Source organism: Lampetra planeri, chromosome 6 (assembly GCF_965212315.1).
Source record: "Lampetra planeri chromosome 6, kcLamPlan1.2.h2, whole genome shotgun sequence".
NCBI lineage: Eukaryota > Metazoa > Chordata > Hyperoartia > Petromyzontiformes > Petromyzontidae > Lampetra > Lampetra planeri.
Window position 1 is genome coordinate 12,427,980 of NC_136112.1, and position 21,385 is coordinate 12,449,364.

The following is a 21,385-nucleotide window of genomic DNA, read 5'->3' on the forward strand; positions in this document are numbered from 1 at the left end:
ACTTAAGTTTCGATGACAATTGGGATAATTGCTTCGGGATCAGAGAGAGATAAGCAGTATACACTGAATTCATCTTAAGCCCTGATTAAAACTAGCAAGGGTCACAGCAATTAGAGCACTCGCCTTGTATGAACGTTTAGAATTTGAATTCTGGTCATCCTGTGATGCGTCGTCCTCGAGGACTTTAATAGGCACGTAACAATCAGCCCCCGCAGCAATGTGATTGTCCTAATTTAAGAGGGGTGCAATTCGATTTGAGGATTCGTTTTAGTCTCATTTGCATTTTCTCATTTCTGTTTTATTTATAGTGTTACCATTACCCTGAATCTAATATGAGTACCATTTGTTCAGCCTCAATTCGGACGTGATTTTATGCATGTGGTGTGAGTAAGGGGCCGTCCACAAATGACATCACGCGATTTTGGCGGATTTTTAACCCCCCCCCCCTCGTCACACGGCGTCACAAAAGGTCAGACCCCTCCTCAAATATGACGTCACAAAGCTCCGCCCCCCCCAAAATAAAACATGCTTCAAATCGCTTTAAACTATTGTCATTGTAGTGCGTATTTAATGTCGCGCTGCACTCTGATGTTGTAGGAGTAAACATTTATTAAAAAGTATATTTAATTAAGTAGAACGTGTTGTCTATATTTATTTAAAGTTGCGCATTTTGATGTAACGTCACATTTCTCAACCCCCCCCCCCCACTCGTCACACATCGTTACAAATGTCTTACCCCCCCCCCCCCCCAGGTGCATAACGTCATTTATGGACGGCCCCTAATACGTTTTAAGTATTAATGATTCTGCACCCGGAGGTAACAATGGTTGACATGGTGAGCCTGGACCCTGCCATAGGAATGTGAAATTGCCACCATTTACTACAAACTGACCACCAATGGAAATAAAATGAATGTGTATTACATCACTTGAACTTTCGAACTCAAAGTGACTGAAGCCTATGTTAATTGACAAGTTTTTCCTAAATAAGGCTTCAAATTGTCTGGCATTTGATATTTTAGCCCATCTGAAGAGTAAACTTGGCTGTGTCAAATTGGTGGCATGACGACAGTCCTGACAAGTCTTCTTGGTTCTTTCGGTAAAGTCAGACCTGGTTTTCACCTGAAGACGGCTGCTTGCGTTGTGGCCGAAACGTCGTGAGAATTATTTTATTATGTTTTATTTTTATTATTTTATTACTTCCCTTCTACGTGACTTTACCGAAAGAACCAAGAAGATGAATCCCTGCAGTCACGAAAGCTTTAAATCGAAATTTAGTCCTGACAAGCTCGGAACAACAACTTACATTTCACAAGCACAGGTGTGTGTGTGTGACGCTTCTCGAATAAACACGAAACTTCCTCATTCACTCTCTTGTTGTATTGTCGCCTAGCAACATCCACAGCTCTGTGTATCGAGACTTCTTTGCTTGGAAGCGGACAATAAAGCGGTCAGTTCGCCTCGACGCCAAATTAAAGCGAATCTCAAGACAACATGGGTGAGTGTTTTGAACAGACTTCGAGTAAAGTAAGCACTTCAAGAGATTAAAATTGGGAATAACGTTTAACACGTAGGCTTTCGCGACCAATATTATTCATTCTGGCGAATTGCCCGATGATGCTGGATGCAATTACCAGCGAAACGTACTAAAACATTTTAAATGTTGTGGTTTCACGCTTCAACACACCGGTGGGATAAAGTAGTGAACTATTTGTCTTTTTGTCAACGTGAAACTTTTTTGCTGATTGGCCGTGTCAGGTGGTGGAGGGTTACGACACATTTATAAATAACGCGATCTAACCCAAAAACGTTGATAATGAATTGGAATAACCTCACAACACTAGAAGCCACGTTGCGTGTGTTCTGTCGGGCGTTTGTTTTCAATGTTCAACGAGCATGTTGTAAGCGAGCCTGCGGACTGACACTTTTGCAAATGCGTCCGCATTCTAGGTATCCATTCAGTACTTAACGGATAAAGCCAACTGAAGGATCTTAGAAGTCCTGTGAAATCCATTTCTTCTGAGAATTTACTCGTGAAATTACACCAATAGAATAACTAGAATAAATTATGCTTATGTTCAAAATGCGCAAACTGTGTGCGTTATAATTGTACGTATGTTGAACTTCTTTCGCACTGTATGTAGCTAACAGTACTAATCGGAGGTGCGAGGGAAGGATAACATACTAAACATAAAAAGCAGTTCTAAAGAAATGAGTTTTCAATTGGACTTATTAGGAGTTTTATATTCTTGTTAAAGGGGAAGACATCCAGTCATGGAGTGCATTTTGACTAACAAGTTGGACGTCGTTTTTGGGAATTATCCAATTAGTCGGTAATTGAATCCATAATCGGTTGAATCAATTACTTAATTGGAACGCGCAGTTCTACATGAATCCATAACTAATGAAATGTGTACATAACGAAAAACATAGATTAATTTAGGCAGTTCGATGCATGTATTGTGAGCTTAATGAATCAATGCATTGTTACTTCTTGACTACCCAGGAAAGCCTCACTGAGTCCCATGACTCTTTTCAGGAGGATCCTGCCAAGCTTTCACAGTAGGGGCTAATGATTGCTATGTTACTGGTAGGAACCCACTGGTTCCACCAGCCCACAGGGGATTATTGTGTCCGTCCGTCCGTCGTGCAGGGAGGGGCTGGGTGGGGAGGGAGGGGCTGGGTGGGGAGGGAGGGGCCGGGTGGGGAGGGAGGGGCTGAGTGGGGAGGGAGGGGCTGGGTGGGGAGGGGCTGGGTGGGGAGGTTGGGGTGAGGAGGGGCTGGGTGGGGAGGGTGGGGCTGGGTGGGGGGTGGGAGGGGTGGGGCTGGGTGGGGAGGGGCTTGTACACCGTGGTGCCCTTATAAAACTCAACGTTTAACCTACTCACGCCGGCTTGTGCCCGCCCTCACAGTCGGGCATATTTGCGTGTTAATTCCATATTTTATGGGTCTTTCAGTAAAGCCACGTATATAGAAAAATAAGAAAAATATCAGGACGTTTTGATCGCAACACAAGCAATCGTCTTCAGGTGAGAGAGAAAGCTGCTGAGACAAGGTCTTATATAGGCCTGAGATGGGTGCATCAAGGTAGGTGGGTGGAGCAGGAGATTGTCCAACCACAGATGCTGTGAGAGATTAGCATGTCAATGGCTGGGGCAGTGGCCTTTGTATTGTGAGAGATTAGCCTGGAGAGCGCCACCAAAGCTGTGGAGGTGGCCATTGTATTGTGTGTAGCCCAAGGGTAAGTGGGCGGGGCTAGAGATGGTATTTGCATGTAAATGTAAGATCGGAGGCCGCCCTGAGGCTGTGGAGGTGGCCATTGTATTGAGAGAGATTAGCATGTCAATGTAATTACTCAATTGGAAATTCAAATTGAGTCATTTTGCGGGTAATTTGTCGAATTTTGCCACATTTCAACTTTGACGGTAGCAAACAATGACACGGGATCTTCAAAGTCCTCTGTTGAAGCAGACGGCGCGTGTTTTCATGGTTAATACACCGACTGTATCAATCAGGGCAGCCGCTGGATTCTAACCTGTAAGCTCTGTAACAAGCGGAGAGCTACTACTATGCCATGTTACAGCCCGAGGCAATGTCACTGGCCCGAATATGCAGGTAATTGTGATACCTGCATTTATGGTATTTGGCTCCTGTACATTTCCACATGATGAGCCACTTCGTTGAGATAGCATGTGGCCAGGTTCTGAAAAAAAACTTAACCCGTAAAAACAAAGTTTTTCACTATAAATCCTTTATATGCGTGGCATCGGTTTTATTTTATTATTCATTTCTGTTTTTTTCTTCTTGGTTCTTTCGGTAAAGTCACGTAAAGTCACTTTACCGAAAGAACCAAGAAGATGAATCCCTGCAGTCACGAAAGCTTTAAATCATCATTTCTGTTTTTCTTGAGTAAGAGTTTCATTTTTATCACATTGATATTTTAAATTAAATATGACATTTTTTTTTCCAAAAAAGTGAAAAATTTAGGAAATTTTTTTTCACGAAATAAAGTGTCACGCACAACGAGTCTGTGTGCAAAATGTCAACTCGATTGGATCACGGGAAGTGGGTTAAAAAACGACCGAAAGATTTGCACGGTCGTAAGCGCGCAAGCAAGCAAGTGAACTTAATATAAAGGATTTAAAAAGAGCTATATAGCTCAGTGGACCTTACCTGGTAAAATCAAAAGAATTAGTGATCCAGAGAAGCACTCATTCAAAGATCACACAGTTGATACCATCAGGTATTGTCAATTTAAACAAATGCAGTTTGATGCCAATAGATATCTTATGGCTAAATTACAATAAATATCAAGATCCCGTATCTGCATCACATGTATCACCCAGTGGTAGTGTCAGTTCAGTGTATGTATTGTCAATGTGTGTACATTATTATCCACAAGTATTGCCTTAAATCTTGACTTAAAGCTTTAGTGACTGCAGGAATTCATATTCTTGGCTCTTTCGGTAAAGTCACGTAGATAGGTTCATAGAAAATAACAAAAAAATACAAAAAAACTACGACGTTTCGATCGCAACACAAGCGGTCATCTTCAGGAAAAGGGGGGTTAGCTTCCAAGGCGAACTGTTTATAAGCAGCCAATGATAATGTAAGTGGTGGACAGCCAACCCGACGGTGGTTGGTTTTCCACCAATCAAAGGGCTGCTAGGTGAAAATTAGCATGTTAAAGAGAGATTATTTTCTTTGAACCTGTCTACGTGACTTTACCGAAAAACCCAAGAATAAGTATTGCCTTGTGAAAGTTTGGCTTGGATGAATCAGTGTAGCCTAGCAACGTTCAAGACATCACACCTAGACTCAATGTCTGTGGGAAGGGGAATTCTTGTTGTTTCAGCAAGCGCTTAGTTTTTTTATTCTGTTATGGATTCAAAAGTGTCGGTCACGTGTGCCGGCATCATGGTTTACATTGGCTAAATAAAATGTAACAAAAAATTACTTGCAAAATACTTAATTTGGGAAAACCTAATAGCAATATCACCCCCTACTGGCAGACTAATTCCCACTTGCAGGCACAGTTCTGTGTTCACCTTGAAGTGCGGAGAGGGGTCATCTAGGACAGGGGTCATCTAGGACAGGGGTCCCCAACCCCCGGGCCGCGGACCGGTATCGGTCACCGCACAGCAGCAGGAGGTGAGAGTGGTGAGTCCGCGCGTGGGCCGCCCCCATTATTTAATTATTTACCACTTCCGTCCGCGCCTCTTTCCCGCAACGCGCACTTGTCTCAGTCACAGTGTTGGTAAGCCCACAAACTGCTAACTCCTAGCCAAAATGAGTAAAAAACAAACGTTGCTGGAGAACGTCTTTGAAAAGGGGGAAATGATGACCCCCCCCCCACCCCCGGTCCGTGAAAAAATTGTCTTCCACGAAACCAGTCCGTGGTGCCAAAAAGGTTGGGGAGCGCTGGTCTCGGATACTGCTACAGTTGAACATTGGAATCATTGAGATGTGATGTGTGTGTACTCTGCTCTGTCTTGTGGTTGTTGTTGTTATTGTTTGACTTGCATCCCACTGGGATTTTTGCACACAGCGTTGGTGTACGGTGATTTTTTTGCAATATTTTGCTGTCTTTTCTTGGATTTTCTGTTTGCACATAGTCACTTTAAGATGTATTCTTGTTCATGTTTTTGTTTTTTGTTTGTTGCGGTTGCCCCCGATTCAAGAGCCGAATGGCTCACAGGGCTATACATAATAAATGAACTTGAACTTGCTTTAAGATGCTAAAATTGCCGGTTTGCAATCGGTTGGTTTGGGAGGTTTCAAAAGCCGGACTCTTTGCTCACTCCAGGAGGGAATGCATCAGGCAGCGCTCCCAACGCGATGGACATCGATACGACTGGAGCCTCTGCATCCACAGCGAGACAAGACAGACTGGAAATCACTGGTGAAAGGGCACATGGGGAATACACGCACACACACACACAAGCTGTTTACCCACGTGCATTGGAGCATCGAACTTGATATGTTTACTCAGGATAGCTACGCTGTGTCTTTGTTGATGCAATTTGAAGCAGAACTGTCGATTCAGTATGGAAACTTCACTTGCAATTGTATTTGGCAAATATCCTTGTCTGTTTACATATTTGTAGAGTAACTATCTGTTTAATGGTTCTGTACGTTACATTTTTGATAAGCACAGGTGGCTACGTACGGTGCAAAATAAGTTCAACGTACATACATTATGAATGGTCTGAAAAGTTATTTGTCTGAGCCAACTCTCATTTCAGGACTTTAACATGTTTTTATTATGTGTGTGCTTTATTGTTTTTATTTCTCCTGTATATTTATATTTGGTGTGTCCCCCCCCCCCTCTAACTTTCTATATGCTTCATTGCTTTACTTCACAGTATTTGAATGGTATTATAATTTTGATGACGAAGGTCACTCTTGCAAATTCGACTTTCCTGGACTCTTTGAGTTTTAACCTGGATAGATACACAAATAAACTGAACTTGGTGCTTAAGATAACCGTCATTGTCATACTCATGTTTGTGACGAAATTCGTCTCAGGAGTGGAGGCCTCTGATAATATGGTCCAAACTGACGATGCTCGTCTGGAGAGCGAGTCCCATGGTGGGGCCGTCCTTCAAGACGGCTATGGCGACAAGGGAAACGCGGTAGGGTTCGTGCACGTGCTCAGCACCAACAAACAGCACACGTGAACACAAAGACGGTCACCGCATCGCGAGGCGCTTTCAGATGCGCTTCTGCGGCCGTCTGGAACGCTCTTCCTTCCGATATTAGGAAGCCACTGGAGCTGTGCACTTTTAAATCTCGATTTGAAAACCCATTTCTTTAGAACTTATGTTTGTGTTTAGTTTGTTCTTCCACCGCACCTCCAATTAGCACCGTTACCTGCACATGTTGCGAACGAAGTTCAACATACAACACGATTTAGAGGACTACCAGGTCGAGGAAAGGTTGTACTAAATTCTCCAGCTGATAAGACGCACTTTTCCCCTGTATTTTAAAGCAGAAGTTGGGGGAGGGGTATATCTTATAGTCTGCTAAGGGTGTGTGTGTGTGAGACCAGATTTGTATAATTTTAATGACACAGGGAACACTTTTGGTTCGTCATTCCGGAATATGGCACGATATGGTAGCTCAATCGACCAGCGATACTCCGCCTGAGTAGCTTTCGTCTTGAATAAGCGGGCAGGGCATCCGTTTTTTGAGAAATTGTTGAACTCATCAATTAATTTAACACGAAGATTCATGTCACCGAATAACATTCGAAAATGATGCTGCTCGGCAGGAGGAAAAATATTCGTAATAACCAGACACTGACAAATTTGAACAATTAAAGAGTCTATTCAGGCGAATGTGTGACAAACAATAACTGGCTTTGTCCGATGACTTCCTCTTGGAAAAGTTTCATCATTCCACCCACAGCACCTCGGTCTGCTGCACACCATATTATGAACCTTTTCCACTCCATATTGCCGCACTCTTCACCAAATTCTGGCATGGGCGCTTTGGAGACATCACATCCAACTTAATTTTTGTGACCGCCATAGTTATTGCGTCCGCGTTCACAGGTTGACAAGCGTCTCCACGAGCCGCAAGGTGCATCGAACAGCGCGGAAGACATCACGCAAGGTGCAGAAATTCTAAACAACAACATCACACAGATGCAGACGAAATTCCCAGACTGGACTCCAGAACAGCATTCATAACCATCACAATGCTCAGCCAGAGAGACACCATCCTTTAGTCATGAATGTCTTAATCCAGCCGTGGATTAACAAAGCGCTGTACTTTTTCTTTTTAAAATAATTGACACCCTTCATTTTTTTAAATTGTAATTCACTACATGGGTGTGTGGACAAATTTGGAGTTGTCTGTATCGTGTGTCTACTGGACATCTGTGAAAATTGCTTTATAGCTCATCTGATTCCTTCAATATATATTCTGATTCTGATATTCTGATTCTGTGTGTTTGCCTGTGTCTGCACAGGAGGCATCTCTGCTTCCAATGCTGGCACAGGGAATGTGCGGACCTATGCCAGCATGGACAAGGGCACTACCGGAAATGACGATGCCAATGACGTGGCAGCTGGTGCCCAGTGCCTGAGCACCGATAGCTGTGTCCCAGGAACGCCAGCACTCTGTCCCAAGTGATAGTGGCTCTGCACTTGTCAGAAAGCCTCGAGATACATATTCTTAGGTTTTTTCGGTAAAGTCACGTAGGTAAAACATCAAAATTAATGAAAATAAAATAAAAATCACGACGTTTCGGAGGCAACACAAGTCTCCGTCATCAGGTGGGACCGTCACAGCCAGATTAGCTGCATCAAGTGAGGCAATGATTCAAGATGTAATCCCTTAAAAGCAAGTTGAGGGGGGAGGAGAGGGGGGGGGGAGCTCATCAGAATGTGGTAGCCAATGAATGGAACGTATCATTGGCTACCACATTCTGATGAGCTCCCCCCCCCTCTCCTCCCCCCTCAACTTGCTTTTAAGGGATTACATCTTGAATCATTGCCTCACTTGATGCAGCTAATCCGGCTGTGACGGTCCCACCTGATGACGGAGACTTGTGTTGCCTCCGAAACGTCGTGATTTTTATTTTATTTTATTTTCATTAATTTTGATGTTTTACCTACGTGACTTTACCGAAAAAACCTAAGAATATGAATCCTTGCAGTCACGAAAGCTTCAAATCTAGAACCTCGAGATACAGGTTTGGGGTTCAATGCAAGGGCACTGCGAGATGCACCCACACAGATCATGATCCATCTCCATCCTCAAGCCACCTCAGCGCATCTGTAATTTTAATGGGCTTTATTCATTGATTCAGTAAATAAAATCCTAAATCAGTTTAACTAGAAGTCAGCACAATTCAGAGCTATACATAATATATTCAAATTTCAGGGTTACGTATTATCGAGACGGGATGCCAGGTGTGGTGCCTGAAGGAAAATAAATTGTATTAATAAATTTAATTGAGCCCAGAATTAGTCACAAATTGGACCAAAGGTCTCACTTCAATAATATAGTTTTGATTGCCATAGGCTGACAGAGAAATATTCCCAGACTTGGGTCTGCGGAAGTGGTGGTAGCCCTGCCACCCATGTCCCACTCCATTCATTAATATGCCAAGTCACTCAAGTAACTCACCCACCCATTCACTCAACTACTCACCCACCAACTTACGTTTATTCGATTGGTCATACGGGGTGGTCACGTTTGTCCAGCTGTCTGGCTATTCTACAAGGGAGATCCGTGGTGCGTGAGCAACAAAACAAAGCCAAAATTAAACGTCAATATTGCAGAGAACGAGTACAACTTTGGTGGCCACCTGTCCGAGATTTACTCAATAATGGGAACTGGTGTTTTAGTGGCAGCAATTGGTTTGTACAGAGATCTTGTGGTTCTGTACATTACTGTGTTATGGTGAAAGTTATTACAATATACGGCACAGTTTTGATAGACCTAGTGCTGAGACACATGTTCTTATTTGGTCTGTGAAAAGTGTGTAGAGTAAACCCTACGTGTAATACGATGAGATGCAGGCAGTCACAGTACGGATAATCGAGGGCATTTGCCATACATTATAGTGCCATGCATTGATTAACTACCATCATACAACACGATGGAATACCCTGTATCAAGAGCGACCACAACTCGACACAATGCAGTGAATCGAGTGAGTCCATGAATCCTTCGAGTCAGGTGACTTCACAGTACAACGTGGACGAGTTGGTGGACTGTTACGGTGAGAAAGAAATGTAATGCATCGGGAAACGTAATTGTGCTGCTTGAATATTAAAGCAATCCATCCATCACGCGTGTGCAGTCGTACACAATGATCATGACATACCTGGGGCAAGGGGACGGATGAACGTATGGCGGCCAGATGCTTCATCGCACACAACACCTGCAACCTATCAGGTTCCAGACAAAATCAAGCAGGATTTTATTACTAGCAGTGGATAGATGCATCAATTCATGAATGTTAATTTCCGAAGCCTCGCAATACATGCGGACATTATGAAAGAGATGTGTAAATGTTACGTTTCGAAGAACAGAAGTGAAAAAAAATTGCTACCACCAATCAGAATCAGATTGAGAATTGTATTTATCGTGGAGGAATCCGATTAGCTATGAAGCTCTTTTCACTCATGTCCAGTAGTTTCACAGATGTTCAATAGAGAGAAAAAAAAACATTAAACACGAGAGAGACCATCAAATCAAAGCAAATGATTCTTGAATCGAATCACGACCCAGAATCGTGATCATCAAATTGCTGGGTGTGAAATGTTCAAAGTGATTTGTTGGTCAAATTAGCTTTGAGATGGTGATAATCTCCCGTTTACAGCCCAGGGCCAGTGGTGGAAATTACACTCCTATGGTAGGGGAGAATCTATTCATAGATTAACCACCGCTAACATACCCACAGCGCGGTACCTGTTTTATCGACTCCGGAGGTGTGATGGGCTAAGTCAACTCCAACTTGGATTTTAACTCGCATCATTCCGAATACAAGCCGCTCGCTGTACCGCTGAGCCGAGTTAAACAAATCGTTACGTTTTTGTAGTTACTTTAAAATTGGGGAGACGAAGGCGATCGGGCGTGGTGCTTGCCACCAACCCCCTCGAGTGCCGTTCAGGCCTTTATAGGTGCTCGCGAACAGCACTTGCCCCAAAAGTCTGTAAAGGCTATACGGAAGATCTTGGTCTTTGTACACTACACAGGATCCACCAGCTCTATAAGTGTGTCTATATACCGTACACAGAGGCATAGCATCCTCCATCCCTTGTGTTTTGTGTACTCAGAATTGAAGAAATTAACACTTTCCCTTCTCATCGGATCAGATAAGAGCATTGACATTGAAGGTCAACCGAATTGAACTTGGAAACAGATACGTTGACCGTTCCAGAACGTTGGTCAGACATTCATATGCCTGTTCCGGGAAAGTCCCAAACTACCCGGGCGGCTATTTTTCAGCGCAAGGAAAGTCCCAGGGTGGCATTTGGGAAATTCCCAGACATACCCAGGACAAACAACCAATCAGAAAAAAAAACAGAAAACATTACACTCTACATATACGTCAATAAAAAAAACACGAGGCAAATATAATTCGGATGAAAGACAGTGACATTCCTCTTTCACTTCAACAAGTAGTGTGTGGCAAAAAATCGAGAGCGCCACGGTGACGAGATATTAACTGCCTCGCCTGGTATGCAGGATGCACGTGGGTTTGATCCCGACCCTGACGCCTGCTGCTGTATATTTGGAGTGTGCGTGTTCTCCCCGTTGGTCGCGTGCATTTTTCTCCGAGTTCTCCGGGTTTCCCCTCCACATTTAGAATCAACATCACGCGTTTAGAGTATTTGGCTGCAATACATGTCCACGTGATAAGCCACTTCGATGAGCTATCATTTGTGGCAAGGTCGCTTCTGAAAATGAGCTATTAGCTCATTGGACCTTACCTGGTAAAATAAAAAATTTAGTTTAAATAATTTCGTTTAAACCCAAATTGACACAATCATATTTTAATTGACGAGGCTTTTTCCAAGCAAGAGCTTCAATATCGTCTGACGTTTCATATTGGCCCACCTAAACAGTAAAATCTTGGCCGTGTGAATAATAATATTTTATTTTATAAAGCGCACTACATGTCGAAATACGCGTCTCAAAGAGCTGTACTGTATTTCCAAAGTGTTGGCGTGACGACAATCTTGCAATAGGCCCGTGGAATAACTTACACATTCCAAAGGTACATCACCCCCTTCAGAAATCGCCACTTATACTGTTATCCTGGGCATTCTACTAAACGCACATTGGGCAATAAATGCGCATTTATTGCCCAATGTGCGTTTGTCTGCGCCAAAAAAACTAAAACAACATTCTGTCGTGTGACGCAACTGAGAAACCGATACTTCCTCTTTTGGCCCGCTACTGTATTAGTGCATGCATTACTTCCTCTTTTTCTCTCGATATATATAGCCGGGACCCAAACGCATTTGCAGAGTCACTGTGCGTTTAGGGCTGAGATTTAAAGAGTTTGGATCGGTTGCTCCGTCTGATCTGCGCCAGACTCACGCCCAGCATCTCAAAGATGGGTGAGTGCTTTTGAACGAGCTTCGAATAGAATAAGCGCATTTACAAGGGGGGAAAACGTCAGAGCACCGCGATTGAAAAGCAACAACATCGTTGTCCGGACGTGGCCCATTGATTGGCCACCACGTTGCGTTCGTTTTTGTTTCGCATGGGGTGGTTGTCACCGGCCGTGTCACAAGCGAGCGAGCCTGCTGTAAATAAATCCAACACTCCTGCCACCGTGCCGGCATTGCATCGGCATTGTGAAGCGTGGATTTCTGAGACGATGCGTATCTCGCTGTAAGAGGTTGCAAACGTTCGATAAAGGCTATAACGTGTAAACGGTGTATGCGGGCAGTTGTGTGAAATACATGGACACGTATGTACGGTCTTGTATAATAGGCGTTTTGCCAGCGAGCTGATGGTCTCTCTGTGTATGTATGTAATAAATAATATTTTTTTAAACTTTTTTTAAAACACGCTTTCATGAAATGTACCGTACTAGTAATGGCATAACTCTACGACTCCAGGCAGTGGCCCCGAAGCTTGCCATAACGTAAGGGACAGTGGGCAATTACAGCCAACGTCAGTTGAGCGTGGACATTTCGACCCAATCCGAAACATAACATATAAAAAATAATGTTATAAAATATGTTTTATTTTATTTTTTTGATATAATATAGTATTGTCATCAGTATGACACAAGTATGCAAAGTTTGCAGTCGATACCAGATTGGGAAGTTGGTTAAAATTGAGTTACAAGATTTGAGTGTAATAAAATAAAAAGTGGGTTTCGCGGTAGTGCGGTTTTTTTTTGCGAGCTGCGCTGCACTGCAAACGCGGCCACCCGAGTTCGACTCCAGCTCACGGCGAACACCTGTGACGATCATCTGAATCGGTCCTGGTCCTCTCCAAGATCGATGTGTAATCAACGCCACTGGGGAGACAAAGGCGGCCGGGCGTGGTGCTGGCCACCCACCCCATCGTGTGCCGTGCCGGTCTTCGTCTGTGCTCGCTAACAGCACTTGCCCCGACAGTCTGTAAGCCTATATGGGGGGGGGAGGGGATCGTTGTCTTTGCCTTGGTGGTGATGCCCCCGTTCCGTTTCAACTCTTCCCGTTTGCATCGTAAGCCGCCGGCAGACGGAGACCCTACGGAGGAGACATCATGAACATCGACACGACAGGAGCGTCGGCTGCTACAGCGAACCAAGACCGACTCGGCTTCGATGGTGAGCAGGCAAATCGGGGGAATCTCCGTCGCCAGTGCGTTGTGTGTGTCGTATCAAGCCTCTCACGTGGGAATAGTTTTACCCAGCAAAGCCTCACTGGGATTTTTGAGAATGTTTTGTAAAGGGGAGGGGGGTCCTTGCTTAGGATGATTAGGTAAATTATGAGTCGAGTCCATACTACAGGTTTTTTTTTTGGGTTCGATTGCGTAAATATATAAATGTGTCGTTAAACCCGCCACCACCCGACACAGCCAACTAGTAAGGGTTGTCACGTCAACAGAACGTGCCCATTCGTCACTAGTACAGCACACCGGCGTGTTGGAGAGCAAAGCCACAGCATTTACAATCTGAGTACGACGTTTCGCCAGTAATTACAACTAGCTTCATCAGTATGGGTGATATTGGTTGCGAATGCCAATGAGTCGAGTGTTTTTCGCATGATAAAGAAAAACAGAAGTTCGATTTTAAAAATATATATCTATGCATATTACAGTGCTGGAGAACACTCAAATTCCCCACGGATAGGTCAGCAACCTATTTGATGCACTGCCCTCCAGAGGCTCGTCATTGCCTCCACAAAGCTGCGTGTTGTACTGTGCATGCTTTCAGTTTCATTTATCTGGTATAGCCCTGTGAGCCATTCGGCTCTTGAATCGGGTGCAACCGCAACAAACAACAAACATGAACAAGTAAACATCTTCAAGTGACTATGCGATGCTGTGGTTCCAACTCGACGTGACCCACCAACCCCGCCGATTACCGGATCACAAGCAATGCAATCCGCCGCCATGCACACAAGCTGGGATGTGATTGATCGTCCTCACGGCTGTTTCAGTCTCACGGGTCAGCGACCTGCAGCATGCGGGCGGCTCTTTAAAGATGCTAAGTGAGCGTCATTGATGATTGCACTGCGGCTCTTGAAATCCTTGAGTTGTTTTTAGCGAATTCGAACAAAAAATTGCTGTTATTCTGGTTTGAGGCCGTTCATAAATGACGTCACGCATCTAGGGGGGGGTCAGACATTTGTGACGGGGAGGGGGGGGGGTGAGAAATGTGACGTCATGTAAAAATGCGCAACTTTAAATAAATATAGACAACGCGTTCTACTTAATTAAATAGACTTTTGAATACATGTTTTATCCTACAACATCAGAGTGCAGCGCTGCATTAAATACGCACTACAATGACAATAGTTTAAAGCGATTTGAAGCATATTTTATTTTGGGGGGTGGCAGAGCTTTGTGACGTCATATTTGAGGGGGGGGTCTGACTTTTTGTGACGCCGTGTGACGAAGGGGGGAGGGGTCAAAAATCGTCCAAAAATCGCGTGACGTCATTTATGGACGGCCCCTTTTGCCTGCCCCTACTAGCGTCCCTCAATGTCGTTGCACAACGGCTGCTGTTGCGTGGTTAATGGTGGGCACATTGGACTTGGAATTCCTCCAATTCTGTCCATCCAGCAGTGGACACGTGTTCACCAGAATCGATCGGCAGGGCGCGCCCGTGTGCGGTGGGGTAAAGTGTCGGTGCTCGCACCAACTTTCTTCCCAGACGGTCCGTCCGACGTGGCAGAGTAGGCCAAAACATCTTCCACTCTCTCTCTCGATCTCGTTAGAGCTCCCGAGTGGAGGCCCTTCGACCGGCAGTTGCGTTAGCAATACATTGCAGGGCTGCACCTTGACCTACTAAGTGCAACTGCATCCTCAGGCGCTCTACAAAACGCACGTAAATCATCATAATATAGACAGGGCAATGATTGGGGGGGGTGGGAGGCGATACCATTATTAAGCAACACGATAATACTGATTGGAAGCTCCTGGTTACACCAGCCCACAGGGGATTATTGTCGTGCGTTCAAAAATGGGAGGGGTGGGGCTGGGTGGAGAGGGGAGGGTGAGGAGGGGCTGGGTGGGGAGGGGAGGGTGGGGAGGGGCTGGGTGGGGAGGGGCTGGGTGGAGGGTGGGAGGGGTGGGGCTGGGTGGGGTGGGGCTAGTCACCCCGTGGTGCCCTTATAAAACTCAACGTTTAACCTACTCACGCCGGCTTGTGCCCGCCCTCACAGTCGGGCATATTTGCGGAATACACCACGCCGCCGTTGACCCTGGCCATTGACCGAGCAACCCAACGTTCCTACCAGCTCCCTCCGCAGGAATGTGTTATATTGTCGCAACTAAGGTGGGAAAAGACCACCGCGTGGCAACACCGCGGCGCAGCCAATAGGGGGCAGTGAGAGCCGCCGATTGTTTTTTTGCTTCGTTTACTCAGGGAGAGCCCCAAGTCTCAACATTCTTTTTTTCCTGCCAAGTTCTTGCAGTAGGGGGCGATGTTGCTGTCAATTGACTCATTTGCAAGTAACGTTTCAACATTAGGATGTTTTGGCCAATACCGGTTACATTTTATGGTTTTTTTTTAAGCTATGAGAGGAAACCGGAGAACCTGAATGAAACCCATGCTAAACATGGGAAAGAGCATACAAACTACACGCACATGTATTCTCCTGATCTGGCAATCGAACCCAGGCCCCGTTTTTCTGTGCAAGGCAAGTGTTTCCACTGCGCTACCCTGTTTCCCCGAGACTAAAATCACGTGTGGGTTCCCAGGACATCACGGCTGGTACACACGTCCGTCAAATCTGCAAACGACAACAAAACCCCATCACAACAGAGAAAAAACAGTGTATGACGGGAAACCCCCAGATTTCAAACAAGACACACACAGTGTTTTAAAGAGCTCACAGCCATTTGTGTATAATATTTTTTTAAAAATCCACCAGAATTATCCGAAGAAGTCCATTGTGGCCCTCTTGTCAGATCGCCATCAACATAAGTTTGAGAAAATAAGAGCAAGTGAGGAGAACAGCAGCAAGTGTTACGACGATAGTCCAATGAGTCCTCATCTTGACGGAAAACCGGTCCGCAGTTAATTTGCAATGACGCTAAAGGGGACGATGGCTTTTCCCCCAGGACCGGCAGCCTCTCATCAGCTGGTCAAGACTGACGATTGCCGCCTGAAGAAATACAAGGACCGCATCGTGGACGCTGCCACCACCACGGGCGTGGACCCGGCCATCGTGGCCGCGATCATCTCCCGCGAGACCCGCGCTGGCAACGTTCTCGACAACGGCTGGGGCGACAATGGGAATGCCTTTGGGCTCATGCAGGTGCCGTGGTGGCGAGATATTAACTACCTCGCCTGGGGTGCAGGAGATCGTGGGTTCAATGCCAACGCTGACGCCTGCTGTATATTTGGAGTTTGCATGCTCTCCCCGTGGTCGCGTGGATTTTTCTCTGGGTCCTCCGGTTTTCCCTACACGTTTATAAACATGGGCTTAGAGTAGTTTTTGGCTGCTATACATTTCCACGTGATAAGCCACTTAGTTGAGCTATCATTTGTGGCCAGATCGCTTATGAAAACATAGCTATGTAGCTCAGTGGGCCTCACCTAGTAAAATAAAAAATAGTTTAAAGCAAATAGCACAAAGTCTGATGACTACTTGGTGGATTTTGAGTGTCTCTCAATAACATACTGCAATGGGTGTATACTGTGTATATATATACATACAGCTTTATAAAGGCTTAAATGCTAATATTGTAGCACTATGATAAATCATGTCGTGTAATTTCGTAACCTAAACCCCTAGCATGACTACGTACGTTACTGCCAGTTCCGTGCCAACGTTTCAACATGGCATTTACTTTGATGTAGCTTCACAGTCTATCACATTTAAAGGTGAATAATATTGGAGTGTTTGGCATCGGCATGGATGTAAGACGTAGTTTCAGGTTTGTGGAAAAACCAGCAATGCTTGTCCTCTTTGAATGGACTGGTCCCCACCATAGAAATGTGGACAACTGGAAATGAGCACCAGCCAATGCTGGTTAGAGTATGGAGGACACTAATGATTACACGTCACATTTCAGAATCTTCATGTATTCTTTATTAACATCTACTGGAAAGAGTAGTGTTCTTCATTGCGAGGCCCGCGGGCCGCTGGTAACTCCTGGTGGCCTTTAGTACGACCCGTGACGTGTGGCCCCTGACAATACACACGTGTTAAAAACACCCCGTCATGCTGTCAATCCCCAATGGTCTCGAAAGTGGCCCCCATCTGAAAATTAGTGAAGAACACTGGTATTGAGTGTAGTCTAAATGTGCTCTCACCTGGTTGTTAAAGTTGAACTCTGGAGCTGACTTTGGTGGAGGCCCTTTGCCATCAGTGGCATGATCAAGAAATGTCATTGCTGCCCCTTTACCTTTGCAAGAGAAACCCGTTAGGTGACATAATTTCCCTGAGGCCATGCCCGGACATGAAGAGAGACAGACGAAGTGGGGATTAAGAAAATAAGATGGGCATTTAGATGACATTGTACAAGTTTACCTGGCTCGTACCAGCTAGCTCGTACCATCTGGCTAGTACCAGCTGTGTCAAGACTGGCTTTTGTGGAGGGGGCCGATTCATGCGGTTGCTAAGAAAATTAAGTGGGCTTTGGCAGGACACGTTACTATATGCAATAATGGTTGAGGGTCAAAAACGATGATGGAACGGCAGCCAACGAACAACGCATCCGAGAGGGGATCCACAGGGGGAGACGCATCGAAGAAATCGGCTCGTGTGCAAGTGTGAGTTGGATTATTGTATCACGCCGGATTGTGACAGGTGGCAGTGATTCGTAGCTGATGATATTCTTAGGTTTTTTCGGTAAAGTCACGTAGGTAAAACATCAAAATTAATAAAAAATAAAATATTAACTACCTCGTTATTTTATTTTTTATTAATTTTGATGTTTTACCTACGTGACTTTACCGAAAAAACATAAGAATATGATTCCTTGCAGTCACGAAAGCTTCAAATCTAGAATTAGTAGCTGATGATGTTGATGAAGAATCCAAATCGTGTTCTGTTTTGCAATTGCGAGAGGTAGCTGTTGCCGTAACTGCGCGCCTGTTCACGTGCTCTCTGCCAGATTGACAAGCGCTACCACACGCCCCTAGAAGGTGCATACGACAGCGTGGAGCACCTGGTGCAAGCCTCGCATATCCTCATTGACATGGTCAACACGATCCAAGGCATGTTCCCCACCTGGACAGCAGAACAGCAGCTCAAAGGTACAAAACGATCTTCGGCGAGTAACAGAGAGCCGGGCTATTCGATGCAATTTCGTGGCTTTTCGTGATCGTGCTGCGTAGCTCCGCGCTGTGTTTTTCGGGTTGTTGTACCATGCGTTGTTTCGCACAGTGTCCAGCATTTCGCTCAGCATGCTTCAGTTCCTGCTGAAGCTCAGCAAGACGTTGAGTGAACGTCAGGCGTCGTGCCGAACAACACGCGGTATAACCCGAGAACACATCGGAGGGCATTGGATTATTTAATCATGTATATTGCTCGACCGATTATCGATTACTCGACTGACCGGCTTGCATGAAAATAGCGCAGCGGTTAGCTGGAGCACACCGTGCCTCCGCGGGTACCCGCTCGCATCTGCGTGCGTGCATGTGTTGTGTGTGGTGCGGTAGTGTAGTGGTCTGCGTGCTCCGCTATGAACTCAGTGTTCCGAGTTCGAATCCCCACTAACGGCCAACACCAGTGACAATTATCTGAACCGGTCGTGGGTCTCCCCTAGGTCGACTCAGCCTCAAATGAGTACCGGGTGCGGTGTGTAAACATCGCTGCTAGGGAGACAAAGGCGGCCGAACGTGGTCCTGGCCACGCACCGCCTCGTGTGCCATGCCGGCCTTCATAGGCGCTCCCTAACAGCACTTGCCCCATCAGTCTGTTAAGGCTACACCAGGGATTTGTTGTTGTTGTTGTGTGCCTGCATGCACAGGAGGCATCTCCGCTTACAACGCGGGTCCAAGGAACGTGCGCAGCTACGACGGGATGGACGTTGGCACCACTGGCAATGACTACGCCAACGACGTGGTGGCTCGGGCCCAGTGGCTCCGTAGGAATCAGCGATTCTAAAGCACGCCCCCCCCCCCCCCTGGGTACCCCACCACCTACAACCTCCCTCGGCTCCCCCCCCACCCACGTACCCCCCTCAATCCCCCCCCAGGGTACTCCCCCTGCTCCCTCACCCGCCGCGTCCCCCCACCCTGCTCCCCCACTCCCCCTTAAGTAAACCACCTATCGCTCCCCCGACTCTGCCAACTACCACTCTCCTCCCCGCTCCCCCCCAGAGGTACCCCCCCCACGCCCCACGCTACACCCCGCCGCTCCTTCTCTTTCGCCCTCCGAGCAACAGCTGATGGAGAATCCCCGAGTAACTCGGACGGTCTCCACTCATCGGGTGAGACACCAGGCCTGATGGAGCTGGTGCAGGGGGTCGGATTAGCAAACACTGTAACGGCTTTAGGGGTTGTAGCCCAGGGCATCGGATGTTCAGTGTCCCCCCAACATTTATGTGGCTTTATAAATGTAAAAATACAGCAGCACTATTTATAGATCCTGTGGGTCCTAATTTGACAATTAAATGCACTGCACCAGTATGGAGATTACTGATAGTTATATTCCACATTTTCAATATAGTTTTTACTTAGATTTAGCTTAACAGTGTGTCTATAACAGTGTTTGTCATCGGGCATGGCAAGTCAGACATTTTCAGGTTTGTGAAAGAAATGGAAGTGCTTATTGCCCCCTATCGAGAGACTGGTCCCCACCATAGCAACGCGGAATTTTAACCCCTTGGAGTTGAGCATCAGCCAAACACTCGTTCGAGTGTGCAAACACCTTGATGTTTACACGTGAAATATATATACGAACCGCAGTCTTCAAAAAAACACACAGTCTGCAGCAATGTGCCATTACCTGGTTTTAGAGCCGGACATGAATAAATAATATACAATTCAAGTTGGATTGATGTCGCATTTATGTAGAATGCAAACGCATTACAATACGCTGTACAAGAACAGGGACATTGTGCATCGTATACACCAGTGGTTAACAATCTTTCTTCATCCGCAAAGCAATGTCAACCCGAAAAATATTTTCACGGACCACCAGGCAGTAAACAAACGAGGCGTCTTGTATCTGCAACGGTTCCTCTGGCCATTCGCCACGGCTTTGCAAAACGCCACTGGTCCGCGCACCACATAGGTCTGGAATCACTGCTGTAGATTCTAATAGACTTATTTACCTATTCTCTGGATTATAATATGTTACGGAAAATTATACTCACCTCCAACTTGTACCGGGTGTCAATAACGGCATACGCATCTTGTCACGCACACGCATGCACACACCTACCAGATTATAATACGCATCCTTAACTTTTCTTTACAATCCATGAGGGGACGGTGCTAGTACCTGCACAATCCGGAGAATACGGTCAATCATTTGCTGAGCGAGCCTGCCAGATAAATCCTCATTAATGTGACTCTCAGGCTCGAGTGCAGCTTGCAGAAAGTCGACTGTGCTCAACATGCCCCATCATTGCGGCCAAACGCACTCGGAGTGGCAGCAGCCGCCACCGACAAATCGCTTGCTCAGTGAGATTTAAAGTGTAGTGGCGCTAATCTCCACCGTAAGCCAATTAAGCACCGCGAAGCATTTTGACATGGCGAGATTTTCCCCTGGAATGTGACGCCAGTTCTCTCACGATGGTGGCTCTCTGCTGTGCGCGCACGGATTTGCGTGCCGTCGTTTATTTCTTCAATTACACCCCTAAATATCAGACTTTAACGTCGTTGGTGAGATAAAAAAAAGTAAGCTGCTGTTTTATGTTGTATCAGGCACTGTCTGTTAGATTCCCCTTTAATAGGCCCTCTCGCCCAATTAATATGCATTATTGCTTGTGTTTGTTTTTGCTTGCGTGTTATAAAGTATATTATGATGCTTATCGTTGTATGTGTGTGTTACATACCTCGCCACCGACTAGATCCGCTGTCTGGGATCGTGATCTCACCATTCTAGAATCTCCCCCAGATCCGGAAAAACTCTGGCGAACAGAGTGGAACAACGCGGGCGTTCAGAATGAACACCTCATTCGAGACCCAAACATCGCACTTCCTGGCTTTGACATAACCATCAAATGCCTCAGGACATCAATAGGCCAATGCTCACATCTCATTCAAAAATGTGAAAATTTAAAGCGAGGCA

At 45.7% G+C, this 21,385-nt stretch overlaps 2 protein-coding genes across 3 annotated transcripts; both read left to right on the top strand.

Moving 5' to 3' along the window:
- The first annotated feature begins 747 nt into the window (after window positions 1-747).
- Window positions 748-8,237, top strand: LOC144719532 (lysozyme g-like). Of its 2 annotated transcripts, none has more exons than XM_078595541.1 (5): window positions 748-1,497; window positions 5,806-5,901; window positions 6,528-6,634; window positions 7,556-7,616; window positions 7,975-8,234. In XM_078595541.1, exons 1-5 carry the CDS (start codon window positions 1,494-1,496, stop codon window positions 8,136-8,138), a joined length of 432 nt encoding a protein of 143 aa, XP_078451667.1. In that variant the 5' UTR covers window positions 748-1,493; the 3' UTR covers window positions 8,139-8,234. The 2 variants fall into 2 exon arrangements, with proteins under 2 accessions (XP_078451667.1, XP_078451666.1); XM_078595540.1 differs by lacking the exon at window positions 748-1,497 and adding an exon at window positions 3,916-5,409 and having other exon boundaries at window positions 7,975-8,237.
- Window positions 8,238-11,850: 3,613 nt separating this feature from the next.
- On the top strand, window positions 11,851-21,123 carry LOC144719531 (lysozyme g-like). The gene is made up of 5 exons (XM_078595539.1): window positions 11,851-12,085; window positions 13,195-13,293; window positions 16,257-16,453; window positions 18,258-18,399; window positions 19,116-21,123. Exons 1-5 carry the CDS (start codon window positions 12,082-12,084, stop codon window positions 19,250-19,252), a joined length of 579 nt encoding a protein of 192 aa, XP_078451665.1. The 5' UTR covers window positions 11,851-12,081; the 3' UTR covers window positions 19,253-21,123.
- The last annotated feature ends 262 nt before the right edge of the window (window positions 21,124-21,385 follow it).